At 30.7% G+C, this 21,446-nt stretch overlaps 1 protein-coding gene and 2 long non-coding RNA genes across 3 annotated transcripts; all 3 read right to left on the bottom strand.

The window, feature by feature from the left end:
• Positions 1 to 2,019: 2,019 nt before the first annotated feature.
• LOC110733284 lies at positions 2,020 to 4,694 on the bottom strand. The gene is made up of 2 exons (XR_002513624.1): positions 4,381 to 4,694; positions 2,020 to 3,891 (listed from the first exon to the last, which is right to left on the bottom strand). It is a non-coding gene; the product is annotated as an uncharacterized LOC110733284 (long non-coding RNA).
• Positions 4,695 to 10,274: 5,580 nt separating this feature from the next.
• Positions 10,275 to 12,315, bottom strand: LOC110733677. Its single transcript, XM_021913765.1, has 2 exons — positions 12,067 to 12,315; positions 10,275 to 10,361 (listed from the first exon to the last, which is right to left on the bottom strand). The coding sequence occupies exons 1-2, from the start codon at positions 12,313 to 12,315 to the stop codon at positions 10,275 to 10,277; spliced, it is 336 nt and encodes a 111-aa protein (XP_021769457.1).
• Positions 12,316 to 14,800: 2,485 nt separating this feature from the next.
• LOC110733250 lies at positions 14,801 to 15,986 on the bottom strand. Its single transcript, XR_002513620.1, has 2 exons — positions 15,781 to 15,986; positions 14,801 to 15,050 (listed from the first exon to the last, which is right to left on the bottom strand). It is a non-coding gene; the product is annotated as an uncharacterized LOC110733250 (long non-coding RNA).
• Between the last annotated feature and the right edge of the window lie 5,460 nt (positions 15,987 to 21,446).

Raw genomic sequence — 21,446 nt, 5'->3', positions numbered from 1 at the left:
TTTAATGCAATTTAGACCACCTTATTATTATCAATCAAAGCATTATGTCTTGGGAGACCAAGTCGGTGTAGGCCAACAAAAGAAATAAGTATCATCCTCAAATTTAAGGGTTAAATATAGTATATATTTGTTGTATGGTCAAAGGAGATAATTATCTTCCTAAATTATAGACCATAGTTCCCTAGTATATTGTCATATATATTATAGTCAAAGAAATTATTGGCTTGATAAAAATGATAATTATATACTACCTCCGATCTAAATTACTCGCAACTCTGGGGTATTATTTGTGAGATATAAAATATTCCAAAGTTGCGAGTAATTTGGATCGGACGTAATATTTATATTTAGTTGATCCCGAATATGATCTGACTTTGAAATGACCCGACCTGATTGTAACATGCAAATTATTAGCTTGAACATAACCCGATTGGAACTAGAGAATGACCCGACCAGATTGTAATCCGCAAATTATTGACTTGAACTGAACCCGACTCAAACCCGAGAAATTACCCGACCTGTTTCTAACCCGCAAATTATTGACTTGAATCGAACCCGACTCGAATCCGAAAATTACCCTAACCCGTTTTAACCCGTGAAAATCCGAATTAAACCCGACCTATTATTCACCCGACTTGTTATTAACCCGACCTAAACCCGACCCAAACCCGATAAGAAGTATGACCCGACTTAAGCATGACCCAACCCAAACCCGACCTTCATAGGTTGTGGAATTAATCTTAATTGACCCAACCCGAGTTGACCCGACCTACTTCTACCCAACCCAAACCTGTCCCGTTTAGCCGATTTGACAACTTTATTTATTACTTCTCTAAAATCTAAGATTAAATACTAAATTACCTACCATCCTCAAAAAAAAAAAAAAAAATAGTTATACTTGAATGATTCTTTCCACAATTAAATCAAACAAATCCCATAATCACCAATATCATGCGTAACATTAACCCAGTAACAACGAAATTACATAATAACAAATAATGCAGTTTTTTAATGTTTCAATTCAGTTAATATTCAGCTTTAAACAGCCTCTAATAGACTAATATTACTCCGTAATATCTAAACATCATCTCTTGATAATACAATTAATGCAAGTCTCTCCCACTTTATCCAATGCTAATGTGGCTCATTAATAATCAGAAAATGACAGATAAGAATTTTCTTTCAAATAGCCAATCAAGTATTTGATATATTTGTCGGGACCTGGGTGGATTCGAACCACCAACCTACCAGGTTGTAAAACCTGGTCGCTCTACCATTTTGAGCTTACAGTTCCATTTATCATTCAGGTTTACGAGACTTCTTCCTTATAATTTGTGCTTAGAATTACAAAAACATAATACAATACTCCGTACTTCTATTAAGCATTGCTATGTAAATTTAATCAATATAATTAACATTTAAATGAAAAAACAAGTTTAACCATTTATAACATAGCAATTTTTTTTATTTTTTTTGGAACACAAGCATTTGTTTAAAGTAGAAGATACGAAGTATATACTAAGTGGAATATATAAACCGAGTACAAGATGTGGTATTTCCAAAAATTCATAGTTTCATCAAAAATATTTTTCCAATAAGAAAAAAACAAACAAGACTTTAAAATACTAGGCAAAAAAACACTTCCTCGAACAATAAAATTAATTAGATAAAATAAAAAGGCTTTTATTATCAAAAGCGGTTTTTTAAATAGACTGGAAACAAAACCAAAATCCAACAGACTGAAATAAGCTATAGTAAAATTACTAAATATTATAAAATTAAACAATCTTTTATCAAAACTTCAATAAAAAGGCAGATTTTCAACTTGAAAAGGAATTTCTAAATGGAATTTGCAGGAAAATACAACCAAAATTCAAGTATTCAACCACTTCCACCGTCCTGCAAGAGAGAACTGTAATAGACAATCACAGGTTAGGTTCATTAATTCACTAAACAAGCGTTTAAAATCACAAATTACCAACTAACAAAATCACAAGTAATATGGCAACCTTTCGCAAGGAAATGAAAGAATGAATAAAAGTACTGCACTAATTTAACTCGAAGATTAAACTCATATCCGTCTCCAACAGGCCTCTGACCAATCTAAGTAAATGGCCATCAACTACGAAATTATTACTGCAATAAATTTACAGAACTAAAATTGACAAAAGTGCTTAATATAAACAACATTTCACAAGAGAAGAGAACTTATCCACTTGACGTTCCTTGAAAATTTGCTTCAATTCATATTTAGAAAACCAAAGGCGGCGATTAAGCGCCTGTGTAACACATAATTTGCCTTTCCTTTTCCAATCAAGGCAACAGCAGCATCCGCATGAACAAAACAACCTGAAACACTCGAGCAAATACACCGGTACAGCAACTTGAAGAACCATATCGTATCTAACATATATCTGATGTACGGACTAGAAAGAGAACAAATCAACCACAAAAAAGGGCCGGCACATATCAAAGGTGTGAGACTAAAATTGTTCGACTGAAACAAAGGAACCCCGGCATCAACCAAAATCAATACCTTGCGCATTCAAGGTTTTAACTTCGGGTCTTCAGCTCCAGCATCCACTCCGATCCCTAGTCCTCAGCATCACTAACAATGGCATATCGTCGAACAATACCCATATACAAAAGCTTGCAACACCCATAATTTATACAAGTACATAGAATTCCTAGTAACACCTAGCACAACCTATACACAATTACTTTACAACTGATATCCTACTAGGGAGATCATTGATAACATCATCAATGTCACCATGGGATATTGTTGAAAATTAATAGACTTTAATATTTGCAAATGCAATAAATCTTTTTTATAGTAATAAAATGAATTGAAAAATATAGAAATTGCAAGAAAAAAAAGAAGCTAAAACTAGAGCAATGGCAAAAATAATTGAGACAAGTTAGTCTAGTAGGGCAGTTCAGTTCAGACAGTTGATGAATAAATTGATAATGATTTGGACTAGCACTGATTAATAAAATGGAATTCGATAATATGTGGTCAATTTAAATTGGCCAAGATAGTTGACGGTCATCGATGGTAATAAAACTATAAAACTATTGAACAATGGAATGATGCAATAATTTTAAAGGTGTAATCAAATTAATTTAAATTACAAATTGACTAACCGGTATGCTTTAATCATTGATTCCCTAATGAATGACCGTTAACTACTGATTAATGATATTTCTTCTAATTAAGACAGAACTACGTTATTATTTCATGTATGATAATTCAAGTTTAGCGACATAATAATTTCAATCCCCAAACCTAAACCAAGTAGACTCATGATAAATGAAGACCGAAATTGATAGTTAATGGAATATTCAACTGAGTATTAGCCAAGAAAATATACCTGTTAACCGAACGCTCCAAAGGATGAGACGGATATGATCGGGGCTGTCAATCGATGCATAACTACGATTTCAATCGAAGGAGAAGGAAACAGAAAAAAGGAGAGAAGAGAGACAGACACAAGCACACAGTGGGGAAGAGCCGGCCAAAACACCGTGCCATCTTCCCCAACAAACCACAAAAATGTTTCTTTTTTTATTAAGGGTTGACCTGCCAAGCGAGCGCACCCAACATGGCAAAGGTCGGATTATTTTCACTCACAATTTTTTTTCATCCTCACACAGAAATAAATCCTACCAGATTCAAATCTAATCAACATCATAAATCCAATACCATCATACTGGCAATACATACAAACCACCATTACAGCAGAGCAGCAACGAGCAGTTGAAAATCCACATATAATTTACGGTTTCACTTTAGCTTCACAGAACCTCGACCGTGTGTGAAATCACCATCAGCACGGGTTTCATAACGTTCAGCTTAGCCGTGAAAATTCATCATTCAAGTATATCAATCTGAGAAAAAGGTTAACACGAATCAGCTCGATATCTGAGTACTAATTAAACTTGCAAATTCTAAATCGAGTTCAGATTGAAAAACTTTAAGAATCTAAGATAAACCTAATCAAATTATTAACAAGAAACATAATCAACAAAAGATCTTGATAAATCATGCTCTTTAGTTGCATCAATCTAAGATAGACAAAATAAACATAAATCAGGAGAGTTAAGAACAATCGTATAATTAAAATCTTTTGACATATGAGATCTGCGTCAATAAGTCGAAGACATGCTAGTATATCATGTTCTTTGCAATCAAATCGTTTAAAATTTATGAAAATCAAGTTTTAATCGAAAGATCTTGCAGATATCATGCTATAACGTATAATCAATCAAAGTAATGAGACTAATTGAACAAAAATTACATAAATCAACAAGATCTGATAGTTTAAAGGCTCAGAATCACAAAACTATGATTTAAACAGGTCAGATCTGAAAACTCACCATCTCCGATGAATAATCTGCTTCTGATTGAGTACGATCTAGAGTATTTCGCCTCCAGAAATTGAAGAACGCAACAAACCCAGCATCATCACCGCCATAACAGTGTGAATCGGATTTGAGATATCATCCATTGACGGAACACGAAGAAATCATACTCGAAACGTAGATCGTCGAACGATCTGTTCGAATCAATTGAAAGAAATTCATGATTCAGATCTAAATAACGTAGATCTGAAAAATTCAGAGTTGCATAGTTTTTGAGAGGAGAGAGAAAAAGCGAATAAATGATAAGATTGAATGAATGACAAAGTTGTGAGGCGGAAGAGGGGCAATTTATTGATGAAGAGGGTGGAAAGGAACGGCTGAGATTAGATATAGGGATTTGGAATGGACGGTTAGATGGATGCTGACGTATTTAAGTCGGTTGGTGATAAATTTAGGTGGGTTTTTTTAATGGACGAGAAAATTCAAAGGCATGACAGATAAGAATTGCTTGTGTTTTGGTGTGCCGTCTAAGTTGGACACATGTTTAAAATTTGAACCCCTCAACATAAAATCTCTAGCCCTAGATATGCACTCGATGATTAAAAATCAAATCAAATACTAATAAAATTAAAATTAATTAAATTTAGAAAACCCGTATCATCGTAATACCGTATGCATAACTCTAAGGGTCTGTTCACATTTATTTAATTTCAGTTTAGTTCAGTCTGCTTCAATCAGTTAAGTTTAATTCAGCTTTTAATTTCCCTCTCTCATAAAATATTCATTTTAGCTCATTTTAGTTCAGTCAAGTTCAAATCAGTTCAGTTCAGTAAATGTGAACAGGCCCTAAAAACGTCTTGTAGCTAAGGACGGGTATTAGCTTGGTCAAACAAATTACCCTAAGAAAAAAAATCGCTGAAAGAGAAGTTGATGTTATAATAAAATTAATTTTAAAAAACTAATTTTAAAATTAAGTGCATGTTTGATTAGAAGGTATTTTCATAAAATTTAAAATTATCAGACAATAGCTAAAATATGTTGTGTTTAATTACAAAAATCAATCAATAGCTATATACTAAAAGACACATTAGCAATGACACATGTCATCTCTTGGTGTGTCTTTTAGTTTTGATTTTTTTTTTTTTGGTTAAAATTTATTTAATGTAAATTTTTAATAAGGTAAATAAAGATTAGCTAAAACGTAAATTGTCTTAATTGTACTAAATCAATATAGCAAGAGTTTATTTTATAATAATATGGTATATATATATTGGAACTTTAACAACCGTGCGTTGTTGCACGGGACCTAACCAATGTATATCCCCACATATTATGGGAAATAACTCACCAAGACACCTCTTATGTGAATAATTCCTACAAAGGCTACAATGTGTAGGAAATTGTTTTCTAGGAAATACTAATTCCCATATCAACCAAATACCTTTGCACGGTTGTACTGCAATTAGCAAGGGGGAAAAAAAAAACTTCCGGTGATATATGATTCATGCAGGAAATAATTTTCCATGTTGAACCAAACAAGTCGAGATCTAGTTAGTACGTAACTAAATATTGAGACACAAACTAGCTATAAATGAAATTAGCTTAAGATTTTATGTGGTATAATAAGTTGATTTGCTAATTAGCTTCCCATTAAAGTTGTTCATAAAAAGTTAAAAAGACAAATATTAACAAATTAAGAAAATATTCCATTTATTATATTGATTTGTTTGTGAATTTATCATACATTGTATTTATTTTTAAAGTCAATTATTTTTACATGATTAACTCGTTTTTATTGAATTGAACTTATTGTTACTAAGTAGTATTTTTTATGATAAAAGACAATAGAGACTATAGAATATATGCAAGGCTTAATTGCAATGGATTACCCTTAAATTTATAATGCCTTATTAATTTACTGTATTACTCTTTTTTTTCCTTTGTTTTTGGAGGAATTTTTACTGTATTATTTAGGGTATGTTCTCATTGACTGAACTCAGCTGAATTGAACTGAATTGAATTGAGCTGAACTGAACTGAACTGAACTGAATATTTATAAGAGAAGGAAATTAGGAGCTGAACTGAACCAAGCTGAACTGAACTGAGCTGATCTGAATTTCAACGTAAGAGAACAGACCCTTAGTATATGAATATCTAATGAGTATTTTGTCTAAAAAAAAGAATATATGATGAGTATAGTACAACTAGCTAGCTCTTTGACTTTTAAACTATTCATTCATATTATTATAAGCTTGACTTTGAACCTTAACTATAATTACAAAGCATATTAGACACGAAGTAACTTTATCATATGTACTTATATAATTCCTTTCCACAAAGTATTTATTTTTTAGGAAAACATAGTTTGATAATTTCATACTATGCATATACATTATTTTTTTTTGCTGCAAATAAATATAATTAAGTTGTTGGTTTATATACATATATAAATATATAATTAAGTTGTTGGTTTATAGATTTAAACACGAAGCTGGACAAAGAAAGTTATTGACTTTAAATTATTTTACATTATTAATGACTATTTTTCAATACTTGCATGGAATATTTTTCATAATATGTATTTATACTACGTATTTGATTTGACTTATTTTATTTGATTATGCTCTTATTAGACCTACTTCTTTTTTTTTTAGTTATTTGATAACTTATGAGCTAGAATACATGTTTTGAATTAGATTCTCTTATATACCTTACTTGTTAGGGTGTTAAACTTATGCCCCATTTTACAATTAGAAGGAAGGATTACATTATTTACAAGTGTTCAAAACAACTTCATGTTCCCTTTGTACATCCCTCGGCACCCAAAAAATAAGGTAATAAACTAAGGCATTGTTTGGTTGACAAACAAATTCATGGGATTTTTTATTTCCTAGGAAATGGATTTATGCATGCTTGTTTGGTTGAGAACAATGTAGGAATTGGAACTTTCTAGGAAGTTCCACTTCTCACAAAATGGAGGAATTAACTTACCTAGTCCCCCCTAGGTAAGTGGAACTTCCCATGGGAAGTGAAAATTCCCACATCCAACCAAACAATTTTTAGAAATTCCTAGTAATTACCATTTCATATGAATTGAGATTTCATGGGAATTTCTACTTCCCACATCCAACCAAACAAGGCCTAAGGTGTTGTTTGGTTCACATGGGTTAGAACTTCTCAAAAATTGCAAATTTATGGGAATTAATGTTCCTAGGAATTATGTAAAATTGGGACTTGTTTGGTTGCCTAATAAATTTATGGGAAGTTTATTTTCCTAGGAAATAGATTTCTATATACTTGATTGGTTGACATTTATGTAGGAAGTGGGACTTCATAGGAACTTCTACTTCCCACAAAATGGAGGAATTAACTTACCTAGTTCCCCCTAGGTAAGTTAAACTTCCCATGGGAAGTAGAAATTCCCACATTCAACCAAACAAAATTTGACAATTCCTAGGAATTACAATTTCATGGCCATTGAATTTTCATGGGAATTTCTATTTGCTCAATTCAACCAAACAAGCTCTTGTTTGGTTAGGACGAAGGAAGTTGCAAATCATGAGAATTTTGAGTTACCTAGGGAGGTTAGGTAATTAACTTTCCATATTTTGTGGGAAGTCACAATTCCCATTAATTTGCAATTTCTCTATTTACACTTTTTATTGTCAACCAAACAACTCACTCATTTGTAAATTCCCATAATTTTTCAATTCTCCTATTTTCTTTGTGTAATCAAATAAGCCCTAAAATGTTGTAAGCACTTTGTATGTAGTGTAGAAGAATCTAGACCAAGCAAGGCTGACACGGGCGGTTAAAGTATATGCTCTGTAGCTTCCCTCGTTGCGTTTGGTTCCCTTGTTACGTCATCATGAGAGAGACGTGTGTTTCAAATCTTTTAATACTACCTACTTGTATACTACGTATAATGTTAGATGATGCATTATTTCTTACTCCATTATATGTAAACCAAACTTTGTTTTAAAATTCAATAGTCTTTTGTTTTTTTTTTTTGACCAAGAGTCTTGAATTTTGATTGACTTTATCGTGTTTGTTGGTTTTTAATCAGTAATACCATTGTACAGAAATATACCGTGTATGTTTTGATGAGACTCAAGTACTCAACCCATATGAAAAAGTAATTCACCAATTGCATCATGTATCAATCCTTTATTTATTTATTTTTAATGTTTATTCAGTTAAGTTTAGATCTTAAAATTAAGGGTTCGTTTGGCATTGTTGTGGTTTTCTATTTCTTGGTTTTTTGTTTTCTAAGAGTATATGATATGAGTCTCATAATGAATAAAAAATTATATAATATTTATTAAAATTATGATAATTTTAAAAACTGACAACAAAAAAGTGGAAACACCTTTTTCTTGTTTCCTGTTTTTGGTTTAAAAAAAAAAAAACAAGAAACTGAAAACCAAAACTAATGCCAAACAAGCCCTAAATTGTTATTTTTTTTGTTTTTTTTGTTTTTTGGGCCTGTCATATATGTATTGTGGCCTGTGATACTAATCAATGCAAGGTTTGTAATGTTTGTAACGTAGCTTGGTATTAGATAGGTATTCAAATTTGTGGTATTAAATATGGATTACGGAGTAGTAGATACTAAGAGTAGCTATTTCAAAGTTCGTGGCATTAATAGTTAAAACATGTTTCTTCAAAGAGTAGTGAGCTTATTCAATTATTTTAATAACATATACACTGTTTAAATAAAAAAAAACATATATGTAGTACACAGTATGTCGCTAACTTAGAGCCTGTTCTCATACGTTGAAATTCAGTTTAGCTCACTTCAGTTCAGTTCATTCCTTCTCTTATAAAATATTCAGTTCAATTCAGTTCAGTTCAGCTGAGTTCAGTTAATAAGAACAAACCCTTAGTGTGTCTTAAACTATAACTAGGTTAGTTGTGAAGGGTTCAACCTCATATAACCCTCTCCCTAGTCAAAAATAAATAAAAATAAGAGTATAATTTTAGAAAACATTTGTAATACTACGTACTGCGTATTGCAAGTACTTCCATCAACAAAATCTTTATATGTGGGAACAATTGGATTAGGAAGGCTGTATATGGTGAGGTTTTGTGACGATTTGTGAAGTAAGGTGTTTTTTTTTTTTTTTTTTTTTTTTTTTTTTTTTTTTTTTTAAGTTTTTTGATGAGTTGGAATATTAAGCACATTCAATTTGCTATTTTTTCAAAGAAGACCATAATTATCCAATTGTTAACACTTAGCAGTTAGCATCACCAATGACAAACTAGCTTAGCTACCAAATTAACTATCCATATATACCAGGTAAGATTTCAAGGTAATTCATGTGCCACCATTTATTTAATTAATAAACCCCACTCATTTTGATCAGTTTTTAAAATTTGTTAGGCCTTTTAATGTGTATATAGTTGGGCCAATGTATAAGCCCTAATATACTATGTGCATACTGTAATACAAAATACAGAAATCTATTAGAAATTTTACTAGTCTCTCATCTTTTAGAAATATAGTTCCATCATCAAGCTAGCTATTATTAGCTTAATACTTTTGAAGTTTGTAAGCAAGATCCCTAATTAACTTAATAATCGAACCAAATAAAGCATACGTCATCAGATCAATTTATGATAAAACAACAATCTATGGAATCCAAGCAAACAACATGATCAAGAGAAGGTTAGATTATAATATCCGGATGAAAAATATCTCATTACAGAAATTTAAGTCTCCATAATAATTTCTTCAATTATTATCCTTCAAAACCTCGACCAATATAGTTGCTCACAGGCATATTCCTGAAAATACCAACAAAAAAAAAAAAAAAAAAAAAACCCTCAATTAGACATAAAAATGGGTAAAATACATGGAATTTTAAACAACTTTTAGTAAGAAGTATTATGGAGGTATTTATTACCGTTTAGGGAACAAATATTCCCTGATTCTCCAAGCACTTCAGAAAACCGCACTTAGCGTAGTATTGCCAGCCCTCAGGATCATAATAATACTACATTATGAAAAATCGAAAAAGAAGTCAAATAAAAAAAGTAATTAGCGTTTTAAAATTAAACCACTCTATATCTCCTTCGGATAAAAATTTAAGAGCAAATATACAAAATAAATCATAAAATAAGACAATTAATACGAGTAATAATCAACACCGACCAATAGATTTGTGGCTTTATTATTTGCTCAAAACCTAACGTGCAAAACACTCTTTCCTTTCTTTTTACTTCTATAATACAACATAAATAGGTTATTAATCATCTTCTTCTCCGGCTTTACTTTTAAAATTAGATCTAAACTTTTAATGACAATCAAATAGTAATTGATATTTTGAAAGGAAAGGAATCAACCAATGGCCTGGTTTCCTATTAACCTTATATATCCTTTTTGTTGTTGTGCAAACATCAAAACTCCAATGGACGAAAATCAATAAGATCAGCATTTGAAGTAAAATAATAAAAAATGAGTAATTCTTGATATTAGAGGGGTTTTCTACGTAACTACTAACAACCAATGGTTGAAAGCTTGAAACTTGTATATGAGTCAACCAATTTCAAGGAAATACCAAGCCGAAAAACGTGACACCCCTCTAATATCAAGAATTACTCAATTTTATTATTGCACTTCAAATGATGTTTTAGCTGGTTGAAAATTGAGCAATTATAATTCAAAATTTTAAAGCAAATATAACGGAGTATAGAAATATTAAATATTTTATTTGTTCAAAAAAAAAAAATTATTTATTTGGTTTTACAAAAATGTTTAATTTATACGAAGTATATTTTACCGAGTAGTATTTTGTCCATATAATTAAAATGGTTCCCTCTAAATCTAAAATTTCTACCAAAAATTGATTCATTTAAAATAGGGTGGTAATTCGGGTCAACAAGTCGGGTTTGGGTTAGATTTCAGGTCGATTTCGCGTTGTCTTAGAACTATTAAAAATAGTGTAAAACTTAATATTACTACCTCCGTTACATATTATTTGCAACGATTAGACATTTTTCATTTCTACTTTATGTCAAATCGTTGCAAATAATATGTAACGGAGGTAGTATTACAAAATATGAAATTTGGGTCAAATCAGGTCAAATTCGGGTTGTTCAGGTTCAGGTTTGGTCTACTTGGGTCAAGTTCGGGTTTCTCTGTGACTTCGGGTCAGATATGGGGTTGAGTTAGGATTTGTTAGCCCTAAAATAAAAGAATAAATTTAAGACTTTAAAGTTTATTTCTTCTCATCCATCTCCTCATAAACTAAATGAAAATGAATTTTGTTTAAAATGTATATTTAAAATGTTAAGAAATTTACTCACACAAAGTTTATATGTAATAAAGTCCTTAAATCAAAATTAAGAATTGCATGTAAAATATATACGCAAAACATTGAATCAATAAATTAAAATATTTCAGATTCATAATACATATATATACACTCAATAACATTTTATATAGAATCATTTAAGACGTGTACACTCAAAACTCATCGATCTACTTTAAAATCAATTTCAATTTAAATTCTTTTCGCCCTAAAAATTAAGTTTTATAAACCGCTAAAACCACTAATTATTAAAACATTTCAAAATAATTACACATAACACAAATTCAAAGATATTTTATGATAATTCACTCATCAACAAAAATTATCACTCAAAATTGTAAATAAATCAAAAAATGAAAGCGAATTTAATTTATGCATATATATATACCTTATAGACCTTTCCAGTAGCATGAAAACGCTCTTCAACAAGGCAGCCTGGAGGAAGCCAATGGTATTGAGGGGAGCTCATGTCATGGATGAATGACTCCCCGCCGTCAAAATCGGGGTAGGATATACGCATCTTAACTCGATCTCCCAGCTTGTTCAGGGTTGCCCGGGTTTCGACCGTTAGCTCGTACTGGTCACCCCTGACCATCTTTGATCTTCTTGAGGAGCTTGAAGTAGGCTTCCTTGCCATTTTTTGGGGGGCTTAAAGAGTGAAATAATAGGAGAAAGTAATGAGAAGAGAGGGGGTTGTATACTTGTATGTATATATAGGCAAATAGTTTTATGTTTTGGCTATATGCCCTAAAATTTGTTCATATTTCATTTGATATCCTTTTTCTTTAGGAGGTTTTTTTTTTTTGTGAAAAAAATAAAATAAATTTTTGATGCATGCAAAAACAATTTCTCGTCATTGCTAGTGTAAGATTGTATGGATTTCAATACTAAATATTGCTCTAATTGTGTGCACCAAAAAAAATATTGCTCTAATTGTAAGAATTTAACAATCTATGGAGTATATTTGGTACATACTCAGTACAACCGTACATAATAGTACGGAATACATATTACTTTAGTCAATTGATAAAACTGTCGTCCTTGTTTATTTTTCACCATCGTAAATGAGTATATATAATTATTAAATTAAAATCTATTCATTTAGTCGAGTGCTTAGGTGAGTATACAATTTACAAATGATCATTTCTTCTATGTCGTTAGGCAATTTAAGTTTGCTAAAAACATTGAGGTCCAAATTGTACATTTAAAATTATTTGCTCAAGTAGTCCTTTAAATGTGACAATCTTGAAAATAAATGTTGGACAGTACAATAATGCAATGGTTAATAATGTTGGACAATAATGCTGGTTAATAATAATCATAATTGCTGATAACAATCCCAAAATGAGGAGATATGTTACCTTGTTGAGAGAAGAAAAAATCAATAAGAAACTGGCGAATCATGTCTGATATCCTTGATATCCAATCCAAAAAGCAGATAGAGTTTTGCACAATCTCTAATTAGTCACACTATCCTTCAAAATAAAAAAATAATAATAAAAAAAAATTAAGTAGTCACACTATCTCATATGTTTAGTGAGTAGTCACACACTCACACTCACACTCACACTCACACTAGTCTTGTTTCATGAGAACGTTTTTGAGGACTTAACAAGCAAGCAAGGTCGTCCTGCAGGGGAAAAACGTTACTTGGTAATTTGAATGGTCAAAGTATAATCAAGCTAAGAGCCTGTTCTGATTGACTGAACTGTAATAAACTAAACTTATTAAAGTTGAACTGAACTGAACTGAACTTATTAAAACTAAAATGAACTGAATATTTTATAAGAGAAGGAAATTAGGAGCTGAACTGAACTGAAAATAATCTTATCAGAACATACCTTAAGTATTCATATATACCATTAAGGTTTGATCTTATGTACATAAATACTACCTATATAAAATGTAAGTTGTGTATGTGTTACTCGATCTTTAAATTTTATAGTACACCTTATTAATTCATTTGGATATAGGTATAATATATACAACGAATGTAACAGTAGGTTTTCTCACGTGAATATATAACGATTAATGAACGTAACAGATTTTAATCAGGAGTTAAAATTACATTACAACAAACTTAATGGCTTTTTAAGGGATTATTAATATTGAACATAATGGCTTTTTAAAGACCTTATAGAGAACATAACAGATTATAATCCGGTAATTATAGTATAACGAACTTAACGACCTTTTAAGAGATTATATTCTAATACCGAACAGAATGACTTTTTCCAAGATTTTATATAGAACATAACAGATTTTAACTAGGTAATTACAGTATAACGAACTTAACGACCTTTTTAGAAATTATTGACACCAAACATAATGACTTTTTATAAGATTTTATGCCAAACAAAATGGATTTTATCAGGTAATTAATTACAGTACAATGAACATAACGACCTCTTAAGAGATTATTAATGCCGAGCATAGTGAATTTTTAAAAAGTTTTTATACCAAACATAACATATATCAGGTAATTACAGTACAAAGAACTTAACGACCTTATCAAACATAATGAATCTTTACAAGATTTTATATTGAACATAACGAATTTTAATTAGGTTATTAAAATACAACGAACTTAACGAACTTTTAATTAAGAGATTAATGATACCAAACATATGACTTTTTAAAAGATTTTATTCTAAGCTGTACAAATTAGATTTTAATCAGGTAATTAATCACTGTACAATAATGAACTTAACGACCTTTTAAGAGTTTATTAATTAATACCGAGCATAGTGACTTCTTAAAAGATTTTATGTCGAACATAACGGAATTAATCAGATAATTATAATACAGCGAACTTAATGACATTTTAAAAGAATTATATAATACCGAACATAATTGCTTTTTAAAAGATTTTATATTGAGTATAACGGTACACTACGTGAAAAAATGAATTTGTCACCGGTTCAAACCCGGCCTAAGGCACCAGTTTGAACCAGTGCCAATGTGAGGGGTGCCAAAAAGGGGTTTAAAAAGGCACCGGTTCAAACCGGTGCCAAAACTTGAAATTGGCACCGGTTAACCGGTGCCAAAAATGGGTTTAAAAAAATGTGGAATTGTTTTTGGCACCGGTTAACCGGTGCCAAAAGTGCCAAATATTATAATTTTTTTTTTTAGAACATCAAACAATTAAAAATCGAATCAAATTATTTAGAACATCAAAATATAGATCGAATTTCAATCAACATAATCAAAAATTTACAATATATAATCAAAACAATTTTACAATATACATCAATACAGTAGTAGTTCAATTACAACATATAAAAAAAATTACAATATAAATAAAAAAAATAAGCTCAATATTCTTGCATCTTGAATTCTTGATTCTTCCCTTTAAGATCTAACTCAAGATACCTACACGAATTAAAGCAAAAAAAACGATTAATATAATCAAGCTTCCAAAAAAATTAAACCCAGAAAAAATTAAAGAATTTCGAATTTAAATCGAATAAAATAAAAAAAATCGAAAAATAAAAAATAAAATCAGTTGATAAGAAAAAAAAACAAAAACCCAGAACATCATTTAAAAACCAAAATTGAACCCAGAAATTAAAAACCAAAATCGAAAATCTGGAAAAAAAAACTCAGAAAATAAAAAAATTGCGAATTTAAATCGAAAAATAAAAAAGAAAATCCCAAAACAAACCCAAAACAACAAACCCAGAACAAATCTTGCATCTTTAACGGATCTAAATCAAGTAAAAAAATCAACAAACCCAGAACAAACCCAAAAACGCATGCATTAACCCAAAATCGATTATTGTAACCGAAAATTAACCCAGAAATCGAAAAACAAAATCAAAATCGAAAAAATAACAATCGAAATCGAAAAAAATCAAAAGGAAAGCCAGAAAAAATAACAATCGAAATCGATAAAAATCAAAAACCCAGAAAAAAAAATTAAAATCGAAATCGAAAAAATAACAATCGAAATCGAAAAAAATCAAAAACCCAGGAAAAAAAATTAAAATCGTAAAAAAAAAACCGAGAAATCGCTGAAAAAAAATCAAAATCAATTGAAAGAAGAGTTTGAAATTAAAAAAATCAAAATCGAAAAAAAAACTATTAAATTCGAATGAAAAACCTCAAAATCGATTGAAAAACCTCAAAATCCGTGTTGCATCTTGTTGTCTTCGAATTTGTTGGTAGTTTTCGAGTGATAATAGCAAGGAGGAGGAGATCTAGAAAGATAAATGAAGGATTGAAGGAAAACGGCGACGCGAAAGAGAAGGAGAGGAGAGAGAAAGAGGAGGAGGAGGAGAGAGAAAGAGGAGAGGAGAGGAGAGGAGAGAGAACACGGGCGAAATACTTAGGGTTGGGGGAGTTATAAGGGCGGGTTTTTTTTTAATATGTAAAGGAACCGGTTCGATTTGGCACCGGTTCAAACCGGTGTCCTTTTAATTTTTGGCACCGGTTTAGGCTGAACCGGTGCCTTTTCTATTTGTGTAAAATTGCGCCCAATTTTGGGCCGGTTTGGCCTGAACCGGTGCCTTTATGGGGGTGCCTTATTGTAATTTTCTACTAGTGGTAGTAGATCATTTATTTAATTGTCTACACTACTACTCGATATATAAGTCGTGGATACATAACATCTATTTTTTATTTTATTTTATTTTATTTATTATGGAAGATAGGTTGATAGTCCATAAGACATACAAGGAGTAAACTAGGATGCTTTTTAATTAGTCAAGTACATGAAAGACATCAGACATGTATATGCAACTATGCAAGTTCCTCTCCCAATTCTTCTAATGTATATATGCATGGAGAGGTGGTAACTGGTAAGCATTCAACCTCCCAACCTCATGAAATTAGGGAAATCTGTGATACTAACCTGTAGCCTTACTCCTAGTTTGAATGTATGATCAACCTCAACCTCAACCTCTTTATAATTTATGCTTATTTGGTTAAATATAGACCCATATCTTAATCATATTGATAGTTAAAATTGCTAATCAAGTAATTAGCTAGTGTTGGGTGTTTTATTTATTTATTTATTTTTGTTGTTGTAAAATCAAATATTTAATATGTACTTGAATTGGCCTGGTAGGTAGCAATTTTAAAGATAGGTGGGTGTAGCAATTTCACAGATATATGGAGCACAATATTACAGTCTTCGATTACTTAATGAGAATTATTTAAAATATTTTAGAAAACATTAAGTTCCTTTTATCAGACAAAGTCTTGCTCATTTTTTTGGGCAATTGGATTTTGTAAGGATGTGTATGGGGTGGCTTTTTAAAGAAATTTTTTTATCAAAATAATTTTTAAAAATCAAGGTAAGCATAGTATGAATTGTTTTGAAATAATAAGCAAGAAAAACAATACTATTCCAATTTATAATTGATGAAATAATTTAATTAAAGAAAAGTAAGCAAATTAAGACAAACTTAAGGGAAAAAATTTTGGGTAAGGATTTGTGAGATAGACAGTATTAAGCAAATTCAATAATTTTGCAAATTTTCAAAGAAGACCATAATCATTCATCAAATAGTGAAACACTTAAAATCATCAAATTATGTCGAAACAATTGTCTTCGCAAGTATTCCAAACAAACTACATTCTTAAATTAAGAGAAGTTCAAATAAAACAAGATATAGTTTATTATGGATATTTATTCTTCCAGACTTCGACCATGTAGTTGTCCAGCAGCTCAAGAGTCCTGAAAATACCAAAAAAAATAAACAAATTAATTAGACACGGAAATGCGTATAATACGTGGAAATTAATATTAAACGAAATGTATTATACTATTATGCATTATACCTTTTTAGAAGTCAAGAACAAAGATTCCATGCTTGGACCAGTGATAGAGTACTTCATATTTGGTATTATACAGATTGCCCTTAGGATCATAATAATACTACATTTTGAAAAAAAAAAAAAAGTTAGATAGAAATTCATAAGCTATTTAATTAATTAAATACACGAAACCTCTTATATATATTTAGTTAACAAGGCTACACGTATATACAACAATACGTCAATACATGATCTAGCAAGACTTGATTTAGTGGAAAAATTTGCATCTTACAATTTGATAATGATGTTATGGAATCAGATCAAACCCCGGCCCATTAAAGACATTTTGGGGTGGGAATTTCCTTACACACTTCCCTTACTCTCAAAAGGTCTAACCCGCATGATTATATATATATATATATATATATATATATATATATATATGTAATTTGTTAAATTTTATTAATTTTGACTATCAAAAGTCAAAATAGTACCAATGCATTTTAGGACGGAGAGAATACAATTTCTACTTAGCTAGTTTATAATCAATTTTTAGAATTAAATATAAATAAAATTATAAAATAGTTTATTTGGGTGCTCTCTAGATATATAATTATATATTTTAATTGGTTCACTAGACGTCTAGATCTAATTTCTACCAAATATTCGATTGACATACAATTATACAAACATAAATTTCGAGTCTTGAAAGTATCATCTCGTCTATCTTCTCGCAAATTGAATGAAAATATTTAAATTTTGTTTAGAATGTATATTTATAATCATTTAATTAAAAATTAATCACACAAATAATTGTGCATACATGTAATAAATTCTATAAATCAAAATAAAGATTATTTGCATGTAAAAACACATTAACTCGAATAATTTTTTTTGGATTAATATATACAAGCTTGACATTATTTAATTTCGTGTCAAGACCTTTAAAACATGTTCACTTAAACCCCGATCTTAACAAGCAAATAATTAAGGCCTTGTTTGGTTCACCTTATTTTTGCTGATCTGATTTAGTTTGATCCGATTTGAATGTCGGATTTGACCAAACTTTGACCTTAAATATACGATAATCTATACGAAAAAAAATATATCAAGTGGGGTCTTGTTAGATTTTTAATAACGTGTACTACGTATTTTATTAATATGTGATTTTCATAATTTTTTTCATTACAAAATTAAAGATATATAGCAATAGAAAACTGCACATAAAACGATGATCTGATCTAAACTTATTTTTTCTGCTCCGATCTGATGTGGACTTATTTTTTCTAAAATAAGTTAAAATAAGGTGAACTAGACAAGGCCTAAATTGATCTTATTTTTTGTTTTGAACGAAAAACAAATCGATCTCATTTTAATTTCACTTTGCCTTAAATTCTAAGATTTATTAACCACATAAAACACTTCTAAAATTTGTTAAAATTACTCATAACATATATCTACTAGAAAATATTATCAGTCAATAGATTCAAGAGAATTCATCAGCCAAAATTTGTAATTCAAAAAACAAAAAAAAAAAAAAAAAAGAAATCAACATTTAATTTCAAGGAGGGAAAAAAAAAATGTAAATAAACAAATAAAAGAGGAGAAATGAAAAGGATTTATTTATAGCATGCACATACGTACCTTATAGACACGTCCATTACCAAGAACACGCTCTTCAGCAAGCCATCCTGGAAGAAGCCAGCGGTATGAAGGGGAGCTCATATCATGGATGAATGACACCGTCCCGTTAGGATCGTTGCCGGTAATACGTGCTTGCCCTCGTGCCCCCAATGTGCTCAATGTTGACATGGTCATGGCTGTTGGCCTGAATCTGTGCTCTCTCATCGTCGCGTTGTTAGCCATTGTTTTGGGGGGTGAAAGAGTGAAAAACACAAGAGAAAGGAATTAAGGAGCTTAGCAAGGCTATATGGTTAATTGGTATGAGAGGGGTGTACATGTATATATAGTCGAGGTGGAGTTTATGTTTGGGTATTAGGGCCTTAAATTTTTTAAATTGCATTAGGTACCCTTTTGCTTTTGGAGGTTTATTTTTATTTATTTAATTTTTATTTTCAATATATTCAAAACACATATTTATTATAATCACTTATTAATTAAAAAAGCTGAGAGTGAGGGATAGCTCAAGTAATTAGAGTTTTTTCTTCCGGCTCCAAGAGATTCAGAGATTGATTTTCACCCCACCCTTGTGGCTCTCTAAACACCTAAAAAAATAAATAAAATAAATAAAAAAGCTTAGTATAAGATTGTAAGTATCAATTTCTATATTATAAATATGATCCATATTTTGTACATACACCAGTCCATACTACTAATTGTATTGTATATAGAAGTATGGAGTTTTGAGAATTATTTTTTCTTACACGTCGTTGATATATAAGACATAGTGATTTAAATTAATTCTGTATGCTAGTGAGATTGGTCCAAAATATAATTTTATTTGCTTAAGTAGTCCTTAAAATGTTGCAATTTCGAAAATAGAGTTTTGACGAGGATGGAAAGTTTAATAATTATAATTAGTGAGGTAATAATCATAATTGGTGATATTGATCCTTAAATGAGGAGATATTTACCTTATTAGAGAAAAGCTTATTCACAAAAAAATCAAGAAGAATTGGGGAATCGAGTCAGATATCCTTGATCCTATCCAATGGATAGAGGATAGTCATTGGTCACACTTTTCATTAGAAGGTTGTTTAGGGCTTATTAGGACTTGGGAGTTAACAAGCAAAAATGGGAAAACGTTGCTTGTATTTTCAATGTGTATGTCCACGTATAATCAAGTTAGGGCCTGTTCTCATTGACTGAACTGAATATTTTATAAGAGAAGAAAATTAGGAGCTGAACTGAACTGAATTTCAACGTATGAAAACATGCCCTTAATGTTTAAGAATAGGGTTAGTGTTATATGGAATGTTTTTTTTTTTTTTTTTTTTTTTGAGGAAAGTGTTATATGGAATGTAATAAGTTGTGTATTTGAGTGATTCCGTAAAAATTAGCAAATATCAGTGTAATTTGATATATGTAACATAAATTAAAATGTTAGGTAAATATAACAAATTTAACAGATCTTTAAAGGTAAATTACAAAGAACATAATAAGCTTTTGAAAGAATAAATACCTAACAAAACGGTTTTCAAAATAATTAAATATTGAACTAACGGTAGATCATTTAACTGGTTTATCCGTATCTCACTTCTCCTATATTTGCCTTATATTGTTATATTAGCCATAAATGACAAAAATTATAAATGTAACAAAATTTTCTACTTATACACAATGAATGTAACGGAATTTCTCTATCATATTTTTCTTCTTTGCGATTGTTGATTTTTACTGAACTAAACTTAACTTAATTTAAAAATCTTAAACTTTTTTTTTTTTTTTGATAAACGGCCTCAAGGGCAACTAGCTTTCATTTAACGGGGAATCATTGAGTACAAGAGGTATAATACAACTCGGAAAATCCGACAACCATACTCTCCTCTTAGTGCCCCAAGGCAAAGCAATGAGCTAGCTCATGGGCTACTTTATTACATTCCCTTTTAACGAAATTCCAAGACACAAAATCAAGAAAGCTAGACACATAATATATATCATCCAAAATTAAGTGAAGACTACTCCTACCCTTTTCTTGTGATTCAATTACAGCCATAAGACCCTGACAATCCCCTTCCACCTCTAACCTCTTATACCCACACTCGACCGCAACTTGCAGACCAAAGAGGACTGCCTTTGCTTCCGCAATAAGAGGTTCCCACCTGTCCTCCACCGTCCACCATCACCACCCCTTCTCATCCCGCAACACCGCTCCAGCCAAGGCTCTTACACCTTCCACAGCACCCCCGTCCACGTTCAGTTTAAACAACCCCTGACTTGGTGGCTTCCATTTCATACGGGCAGCAGCAACCCCACCCGACTGCTCCCCTTTCCCTTTCCCTTCCCCTTCTACCTCCTTAACAAGCTTCTGAGCATACTCCATCGATT

The sequence above is a fragment of the Chenopodium quinoa genome, unplaced genomic scaffold, assembly GCF_001683475.1.
Source record: "Chenopodium quinoa cultivar QQ74 unplaced genomic scaffold, ASM168347v1, whole genome shotgun sequence".
NCBI lineage: Eukaryota > Viridiplantae > Streptophyta > Magnoliopsida > Caryophyllales > Amaranthaceae > Chenopodium > Chenopodium quinoa.
This window is presented reverse-complemented; position numbering and strand designations above follow the sequence as displayed.